At 31.9% G+C, this 10185-nt stretch overlaps 1 protein-coding gene and 1 pseudogene across 1 annotated transcript; both read right to left on the reverse strand.

Annotated features, from left to right (window-relative positions):
• Positions 1-4934: 4934 nt before the first annotated feature.
• Positions 4935-6777, reverse strand: LOC129289223 (cytochrome P450 76C2-like; annotated as a pseudogene).
• A 3-nt stretch (positions 6778-6780) lies between these two features.
• LOC129289224 (cytochrome P450 76T24-like) lies at positions 6781-7769 on the reverse strand. Its single transcript, XM_054926016.1, has 3 exons — positions 7516-7769; positions 7272-7413; positions 6781-7113 (listed from the first exon to the last, which is right to left on the reverse strand). The coding sequence occupies exons 1-3, from the start codon at positions 7767-7769 to the stop codon at positions 6781-6783; spliced, it is 729 nt and encodes a 242-aa protein (XP_054781991.1).
• Positions 7770-10185: the final 2416 nt, after the last annotated feature.

Genomic DNA, 10185 nt, shown 5'->3' on the forward strand with positions numbered 1-10185 from the left:
AATTCAGAGACTCATTTTAATATTAAAGCTTTTTATAATTTCTACATATCATATAGATATATTCTACACAATCCGGTTTTAATATAAGAATTTTTTTTATAATTTTTATACTAATAGATACAATATTTAAAAATTTTAAAAATTAATTTAAAATAAATCACAGAAATTATTTCAAAATAAAATGAAATGCCAAAATTTGGCCATGCCTAATCAGCACTCAGTACATTGAATGCCAACACCTTAAACATTGGCTTCTTTTTGCACAGACCTGATTTGGGTGCACATCACAGTGATGAGCAACATGGCATTCATCACTGTGATAAAATATGGACCATTTAGATTTTGATTCGATGGTCTAGATTTAAAAAATTATTATATTTTTTATTTTTATTTTTATTAAAATAAAATTTTTATGAAAATTACAAAAGAGTTTTAATCAATTTTTTTTATTTTTAATATGGTCTAGATTTAATTTAGAAGATTCAATTTAATATTATAATTTTTATAATTGATATATATTGATATTGACTATCCCAACGTAATTGTAATATTAAATTGAATTTTCTAAATTAAATCTAGACCATATTAAAAATAAAAAATTTTATTAAAATTCTTTTGTAATTTTTATAAAAATTATATTTTAGTAAATATAATATATAATAATACTTTAAATTTGGACTATCTAAATTAAAATTCGCATGGTCCAAATCTCACTACAGTGATAAGCACCCAAACCCATTTCGTTATCACACATGTCCACTTCGAGACAATGCAATTTCTGTCCATTAGCATACGAGAATGAGTGAGATGGGCCAACACTTTGCCCATGTCCACACGTCTATCTGACCTGTGTAGAGTATATCTAGATAATTAATATATAGCAATTATAAAAATTTTAACATTAAATTTGACCATCTAAATTAAATCTAGATCATACTAAAAATAAAAAAATTATTAAAATTATTTTGTAATTTTTATATATTTTTATTTTAATAAATATCCTATATAATAATATTTTAAATATGGACCATCTAAATTAAAATCTGCATGGTCCATATTTCACCACAATGATAAGCATCCTATGATGAGCACCCAAACCCATTCTGTTTTCACACATGTCTACTTTGAGACAATACAATTTCTGTCCATTAGCATACAAGAACGAGTGAGATGGGTTAACACTTTTGTCCACATCCACATGTCTATCTGGCCTATGTAGAGTATGTCTGAATAGTCAATATATATCAATTATAAAAATTTTAACATTAAATTTGACCTTCTAAACTAAATCTAGACCACATTAAAAATAAAAAAAATTATTAAAATTCTTTTATAACTTTTAGGGTGTGTTTCGTTTAAGGAAAGGGGAGGGAAGGAAAGGAGAGGTGAGGGGAGAGGAGGGAAGGGAGGGGGAGGGGGAAGAGGGGAAGGGGAGGAGAGAGGAGCTCCCCCCCTAATTTGGAGGAGAGGCTTTGGAGGGGAGGGAGAAAAAATTTTAAAAATTGTCCCTCCCCTCCTCCTAACCAAATGAGGGGAGAGGAGAGGAGCCCCTCCTCCCAACCAAACACACTCTTATATATTTTTATTTTAATAAATATAATATATAATAATATTTTAAATTTAGACTGTCTAAATTAAAATTTATATAGTACAGATCTCGTTGCAGCAATGAACACCCTGTGATGAGCATTCAAACCCATTTCGTTTTCACACATGTCCACTTCGAGACAATGCAATTTCTGTCCATTAGCATAGGAGAACGAGTGGGATGGGCTGACACTTTTGTCCACGTTCGCCCATAGAACGAGTGGGATGGGCTGACACTTTTGTCCACGGTCGCCCATAGACGTGTTGCACACTATCATTCTCTCTGTTCATGTCATTATTTTTTTTTTTGTTACTTATAAAATATTATTGACAAAACCAATAATTATTGCTACAATTGAGAGAAAATTTTTAAAATTAAAATTATTTAAATTTTATTTACAATTAGCCATATTATAAAATAGATTACATAGATTAACTATGTTATTTATTGGAAGTGAAATGTTAGAATTATTTAATTATAAAAAATTAATATATGATTTTATAGTTTAAAAAACTAAAAAAATTTGAAGATATATATATAATAATACATTAGGTCTTTTAAATAAATTATCTTTGGTTTCAAAACTTTTTTACACGGCCTTGGTCATGTCCACGCATAGGCATCCGCATAAACTTGTTTCCGCTTTCTAAAGCTCTTAAAAAGTAGCAATCAATATCAATATATCCTATAAAAGAGTTCCACCAAGCCATAGTGCAATGATTGATGGCTCCAGACTCATTTTACTGTTCATAAAGCCGTGTAAGTCATTTGGCTTATGGAGCTAGATGGCTTTATTTTTGGGCTCTGTGCTTGCAGAGCTTTGAATCTCGAACTTCAGGTGAAGCTTCCCCCCCCCCCCCCCAACAGGTATTGTCTCTTTTATGGCTGAAGCCTATCTGAATCATCAATTATTAATTTTTTTTAAAATATAAAAAGCTCTGCACACTTTTTAGATAAAAAGCTCCCTCTTTTTTGTTTTCCGCCGAAGCTCATCTTCTCCTTGTTCTCCATTGACACCTCAAGGCTGCTTAATCGTGTGTGGTTCTCGATCTTGATCTCGCCATTCTTCAAGATTCACTATGCGTTCTTGATCTCGTTGTTCTCTAAGATTTGTCTCGATCTCAGCATCATCATGAAGAGCTTCGTCTCGGCTGTTTTCTCTTGTGGCTCTCCAAGCTTTGTCAAGAGTTCTCCAATCCAGTGTTTTTCCAAGCTTCTTGCTTGTGTCATGAAGTTAAAGGCAAACAAATTTAACTAACACTCATATATTATAATTGTTTAACCTAAGCTAAAAATTCAAACACTAGTGTTCTGCCTGAAATTCGTGATTATGGTTAATTGATCATGTTCCTATTTTCTATCCTAAGCTAACCTTTAAACACGTACTCATGTTACCATTTTTATCAAAAAACTTGATTATGTTCTGCCTTAATCAGAACACCCGGCAAGAAAACTAAATGACAAAGACAAGAACGCCCAGCAAGAAAATCCAGATCATGAACATTAATCATTTTAAAAAAAACAATACCTGGGTTGAAGCGCTCACAGAAACGGGAATGGTTTAATTGAATCACCAACGGACACTACGCTTGAGGCACAAATGCAAGAGATTGAAGCTCAGAGAAACGAAGCACCCAGGAATTGAAGAAGAATAAGAAGAAGCAAGGCCAAAACAAAAGACAAACGGTTTAGAAAAACAAAGAATTTAATTACCACAAAAAAATTTAAACATTACTACACCGGTTGCCATGCTAATCAGTCTGAAAAAAGAGAAAGTAATTAATTAAAAAATAACTTTTTAGACCACGGTTCTTATAATAATCAGTTTAAAAAGTTTGCTAGTCCCATGAGTTGTTTACAAAAATACAATCACCTCTATTTTTTAAATTTTATGCATAAGAATTGACTTGGAAAAGGTGATTTAAGTGTCATATTTGTACTAATGTTTTTACTTTTACCCTTACCAAATATTTTTAGGGAAAATGTCAATAAATCCCTCTAAAATATATAAATAACAATTTAATCTCTTAAAATGCTATAATTTTCTTGAAGTCCTTAGGAACTTTTCCATCATTAATGAATTTATATAAATTACTTGCCTTTATTGAAAATAAATGATTTACAAGTTTTATTTAAATATTTATAACTTTCCTTCTTATATTTGAAATAATACAACATCAAATCACAATTTTGCATATCAAATTCTTTATTTGTTGTTGCACTGTTGGGAATATAAGAAGAAAACTTATGAATATTTAAACAAAACTTATGAATCATCTATTTTCAATAAAAAAATTTTAATAATTATATAAATTCATTAATAACAAAAAGTTTCTAAGGACTTCCGGAGAATCATGGCATTTCGAGGGACCAAATTGTCATTTTTATATTTTTAGAGAAATTTTATTGTCATTTTCCCATATTTTTATTTCTATTTAATTTTCAACTTCTTCATGTGCATGACTTTAAATTATAATCCACTGGAAATTTACATTAGATGTTAACTTTTACAAACCCTTAAAATTATAAAATGAGAGAAAGTAATGTAATTGATAGAAACATATGCAACATTAATTAGATAGACAGAAAAATAATGCTACCTAGTCAGCAACAAATGATAAATGGATAAGTTAAATCCTATCCCCACCTATAACCCTTGAGACTTCAGTGTAATAACTTAGCTATTATCATAATATTTAAATCAGAATCAATCCAATAAACTGTTGAACTAGTATTTTAATTAATTTAATAAAATATTTTGTTTATGATTAGTCTGACCAATTTTTGACAATGATTTTAATCATTAACTCTTCGACAAGTGCTGTATCTAGTTCAATGACCTGTATGATTTCAAGTACCATATTTTTATAAAAAAATAAAAGCAAATGGATACTAGCTTGGAAGTGGGATGGCCCCAAAAGGGCAACAACTTTTCTTTGGCTAGTTGGTCGTGCTACCGTATTTCTTCACTGTTAGATCCCTGCACATGGCGGTTTGTCCAGATCACCTTTAACACAGATTATACAATAGAACACTAGACTCTTGATAACTATAATCCATATAAGTGACTCATTAATTAACCCATAGTACTCATCGGTCAAATCTTTTTGGTTCAATTAATCATTTTCTAGGGCAGTTGATAGAGCCAGGTAAATAAAAAAGCAACACATTAACTTCTCAAGTTAGAAATTTATGGCAAACTTGAAAGAGATCTTGATAATTAAATGGGCATAATTAATGTTTAACTTGATAAGTACATGGTTTTATAGTTTAATGTATGAGTTGTTTCTAGTTGGGAACCCATTTACAATGACCCAAAATATTTCTAAATGTATTTATTGGAGATTATAGACTTGAAGACTATTGAGGTGAAAACTAGATGACCAGCCCGTGTCCAGCAACAGTACAAGTGATTATTTATTTCATCAAGCATCACATGCTTTTACCAACATTAATTCTTCATGAAAAGAACAAGTTAACAACTACTTTTTGACAGGAACGGCTCTTAGAGGTTGAGTCTTGTGCAATGCAATCCCATAGTCTTGATTCATATACATGTCCTCTGGCTTTAGCCCATCTGCGACCTTCCAATCAAAGTGATATATAAGAGAGGCCAATATAAAGAGAATTACCCTAGAAGCCAAGGGCAACCCACGACATATCCTCCTTCCAGTACTAAATGAAATGAACTTACAATCATTACCCTTAAAATCAATCTCACTTTCTAAAAACCTTTTAGGGATAAATGAATTAGGGTTATCCCATATGGTTGGGCCTCTTCCCATAGCCCACACATTTGCTAAAAGCTGTGCGTTTTTGGGCACTAAAAAGCCACATAACTCTACATCACAAATTGCCTTGCGGGGTAGTAGAAATGGTACTGGTGGGTGTAGGCGTAAAGTTTCTTTTAGTATTACTTGTAGGTAAGGCAACTGTGAGATCATAGTCTTTTCAAGATTCAAAGTATTATTTTTATTACAAAGAACATGTTGAAGTTCCATTCTTACTTTCACCATTTTCTCTGGGTTTTACATTAATTCTGCCATTGCCCATTCTAGTGTGTTCGATGTTGTGTCAGTCCCCGCCACAAATAAATCCTGAAATATCAAGCAATGATAAGTTAAGTTAACAATCAAAAAGGCACAAACATGACATATTAAATTTGTTTAATCTTTCGTGTTATCTCTCATTTATATCACTTTTCTTTCTCCCCTCATTTGTGATGATTTTAGAGAAAGAAAAAACAAGAAATTGAAGAGGCACTCTATTTCAAAGACATTAAAAATAATGATAAATATGATTTTTATTTGATTGAATTGATGCATTATTGAATAGATATATCATGAATGAGATGATACTCCTAATCCATGCTAGAATTTTCCCTATTGCCAGAATATATTTTGTGTGATAAAGTCAGCATGCAAAAGGAAAAAAATACTTTACTTTCATCTATTCTATCTTTCTCTTAATAAAAAGCTAAATTAACATATTGATCTTGTAATGAAATGTTACATAAATCGATATTATTTCTTTCAACAACCTTCAACCATTTTTGTTAAAATAAGTAATTTATATAGAAAGTGAATAATGGCAAGAAAACTTGGGAATCAAAGTTAACTCCTAAACTTTTTTCCAGGAGCGTTAGATACCCTACATTGAAGGATGGCGCAAAGTCTCCCATAAATAATTATTCTAGGAGCAAGACAGTCCTTCTGTCAGAGACCCATCATCTTCTTATTTTTTTAATTGATGTGCAATAGTTTAGAGGCCCATGCACGGTGACAATTTGGCATTCTAACCCCTTTTGACCATTTGAGGTGGGCCAAAGAGGTTGAAAGTGACAGTGGCAAGAACTAGTCTTACTTTAGAGGCCAAACAACAGCAAAATGGGGTCAAAATATCTTGCTATCACTATGTGTGAGCTTGACAACTGTTTCATGTTAGCAGATAACAAAGATGATGAGTTTATGACGGAAGAGTAATTTTGCTCTTGAAAAAAAAAATTGTGAGGGGATATTGTCCTATCTTTTAGTATAGGATGCCTAAAGCATCAAAAAAAATTTAGGAAGGAAATGATCAATACTCACTATGAACAAATAAATGACATCACCACGGCTCAATTGTGGAGAATCGTCTTTGATAAGATCGAGAAATGAATCCAACACATCATTGTATTCTTTGGACTCCATTTTTCAACCTCTGAAATGCAATCTCTCTTCCCAAATATCATCAAAAAGCTTATAAAACTTTTTATGATAACCTCTCATCCTTGCACGAATGCCTTGTGGATCAAGAAAACTCAAAGTAGGAAAAATATCAGAAACATTAGGCCTCCCGTTTTCATCCACGATCCCAATCACCAACTTCTTATACTCCTGAGCCTTATCAGAACCATGACAAGCAAAATCTATGGAGAAAAGCATGTTTGATACTAAATTGAGAACTGTGTTAAAGAAAGCCTCCGTGGGATTTATAGCCTCACCTTTAATGGAATATTCATGGACATGATTGATTAAGTCTTCTACCTATTAGAGATAAAGAAGTCAAAGAAGTTCCATATCTAGAAATTAAAATATAGATTAGGAAATATAAAGCTTGCCCAAGCTTTATATTTTCCTAATCTAAGCTATTTTGATGAAGCTACTTTCAAATATAATATAATCAATATAGAGTTTAACGCTACCTTGTTTTGACGCAGAATCTTGGTGGAGTCTAGTTTTAGAGTTGAGAAAATTTTCATAACACAAGCTCGTCTAAGGGCTCTCCACTGAGGCGAAATGGGAAGCCAAGCTATGGAGACTTGGTGATGATTGAGAGCCCGAGCACTGTCAGGGAAGGTTCGACTAGAGAAGTCTAGGTCGTGTTTGTGAAAAGCTTCTTCGGCTATTTCTGGAGAAGATATGACTATGGCGATCCTTGTTCCTTACTTGAGTGACATGATGGGTCCATGAGATTTGGAGAGGTTCGTGATGGACGAGAGGGGGTCAGAGCCGAGCTCAAGGATGTTCCCAATTACTGGGTAGGGACGAGGGCCTGGTGGGAGCTTGTATGAAGAAGACGATGTTGGTCGAACCAAAGAAGTTGAGAATTCAAGGATGGAGGCTCGTTTGATGAATGCGATGTAGATGAGAAACAATGCAAAGAGAATGGAGGTTAGGGCGAGGACCAGGAAATTGTCCATGGCTTCTTTCTTTCTCTATTGCTTTGGCTTACCACTACTCTTTATATGAAGAAGTGATGTATCGCTGTCTCTTTCTTCGTAGGGTCCTCATACCAATTGAAAAGTCATTGTGTTTTTCTACTTTTCTCTTGCTCGCCGAAACACACGATTTAGGTGATAGAGTCAAAAAAGACAAAAATTAAATTCAACTATGTTGTCTCATTTGGAATGATGAGATCGCAGAAGTTTATCTGATTAAACGTGGATGGTTGAAATTTGATTCAACATTTAATTTCGATATGTTTAGATTTTATTATAGGCAGAATTCAAAATTGTTATAAAAATAAAATAAAATAGAGACATATAGTTCTAGTTTTGTTTTGTTTTCATTTTTTTATTATTAAATATTATTTTATAAAATAATCTTTAAAAAGTGTTTTTCAAAACAAAGCAACATGAAAATCTAATGTTTGATATATGTTAATTTAAATACAATTTTAGAACAAAAAGGGCTACTGGTCGCTAGTGGTTAATAATAATTGTTAATGATAGTGATTGATCATATCTGAAGATAATTTACAATAGTCCAATATAGTGTGCTTTAAAAATAAAAGCAGAGAACAAAAATAACTCAGAGATATTTTCATTTTTTGTTTTAAAAAAATAAAAACATTTTTTAAAACTCTTAAATCCAAAACATTTATTTAAATGAGTTTTTAAAATTTTTTAGTTTTTAAAAAATGGAAAACCATTTTTTGAAAACAAAAATCAAACAGACCCATAATTTTTAGATAAGACCAATGATTTAAGTATTCTTGGTTACAGTAAAATGATTAGAAGTGACTTTTACATATAAGTAAAATGGAGTCTAAATTAAAAATGGCAAATACAAATGTTAGTCATAGTACTTTTTAAATTGGATTCGTACGAGTCAGATCCCATAAAAACGATATACACATGCCACACATACCATGTGCGCCGAAAGGAACCGATTGTAAATACTAAAATTTTAAGTATGGATACAAAATTAAAAAACGTAACATAAAGAGGTAAAAAGGAAATTAGTCACTAAGGGGATAGATGGAAGGAACGTTTAGTGTGTCGGTGTCGGTGTGTGAGTAGATGAAAGTGGGGGTGTTTTCTTTGTTATTTTTTTGGGTGTTAAGGGAAAGAAACAACATGATGTAGGAGCAAATTCTCTCAATTTGAGATCCATGAATTTATGTGATTTTTCCCCTTTTTTTGATATTTTTTCCATTTCATTATTTTTTATTAAACATAGAATTAAATCTCTCTTACTACTTAAAAAGATAAACTTAATTTGTCAAATTCACGGATTCCCAATTTTAAAGGATCCATTTCCAATAGTACAATCGTGTACTATGCTACATTGCACAAAGTATAGGGTGCGCAATGTAGCTATGTTCATGGCTTATATCAAATGCAACATTCTATTGATATACATATTTTCGGTGATCAAGGGATTACAAAACAGGAAGATTAATATAGATTCTTAGATTCATAGATTGTTTTGGTACATAGATTCATTGATGGAAACATAGTCTAACAACATTCTAATGATTTAATATAGATTCATAGCTTGTCAAACAAGCTAGCGTGAGTATGTATGAAAATATCATGTTGTCTTGGTGTCGCCTTTTGTCCCATTTAGACATAGAATGATAAAATGCAGTGTCTTGTCTTCATCAAAAGGATAAGGTAGGCAAACCTCGTGACACGTGGAACATGGTCATTGACTTCGTAGTACTTAAAAATGATATGCGCAAGCATCGAGCAACACCATAACAGCCGAAGACCTTTGATTCCACATTCTCAACCATCAGAAATAATATTGAGTAGGGGCTATTGTAAAATAAATAAAAAAATTAAAATTTATCCTTTTGCTTGCTTGATGCCCGTCAATGAGGAGGAAATTAGGATCTAACGAAGCTGAAAATCAAATTTTAAGCGCATGATTTTGGATATATGATTTTATAATGGTTTGGTTGATGCTTGAGAAGGATAGAAGTGGGCTTGAGATTTTATCCGAGCTTAAGTTGTTTCTTGATGGGAGATGGGTTTGAAAAGTGTTAGAAATTTAAATATTGATGTTAGAAATTATTGGGTAAGAAATTGGAAGCTTAAAAAAATTATTGAATGGTATGTATATTTTTGGTAGGATAATTTTGACAATTTCACGTTTCATACTTGACCGAAATATTTGCGTGACAAAAAGGATGTGATATGATTGCATAATAAGTTATATTGGATCGTCGATCTCTATGTGAATTAAGTAGTTGCAATATTTGCTAGAAACCACTTGTGACTTGTGGGCTAATAGCGTAGTTAGTCTACTGTCAATTTCATATGGGCCTATAGGATTACACACAAGAACAGCCCAACTTGAGTTATAATATCTAAGTTCATCGAATCTGAA

Source organism: Prosopis cineraria, unplaced genomic scaffold (assembly GCF_029017545.1).
Source record: "Prosopis cineraria cultivar Desert tree isolate PC_DT_omini unplaced genomic scaffold, ASM2901754v1 PC12, whole genome shotgun sequence".
Taxonomy (NCBI): domain Eukaryota; kingdom Viridiplantae; phylum Streptophyta; class Magnoliopsida; order Fabales; family Fabaceae; genus Prosopis; species Prosopis cineraria.

Excerpts from the sequence above, each read along its gene's own strand:
- LOC129289224 (XM_054926016.1), bottom strand. The coding sequence starts at position 7,769 with ATGGACAATTTCCTGGTCCTCGCCCTAACCTCCATTCTCTTTGCATTG. Across the intron at positions 7,414-7,515 it reads GGACCCATCATGTCACTCAA|TGCTCGGGCTCTCAATCATC; the intron begins GTAAGGAACAAG and ends CTTCCCTGACAG. Across the intron at positions 7,114-7,271 it reads AGATTCTGCGTCAAAACAAG|GTAGAAGACTTAATCAATCA; the intron begins GTAGCGTTAAAC and ends TATCTCTAATAG.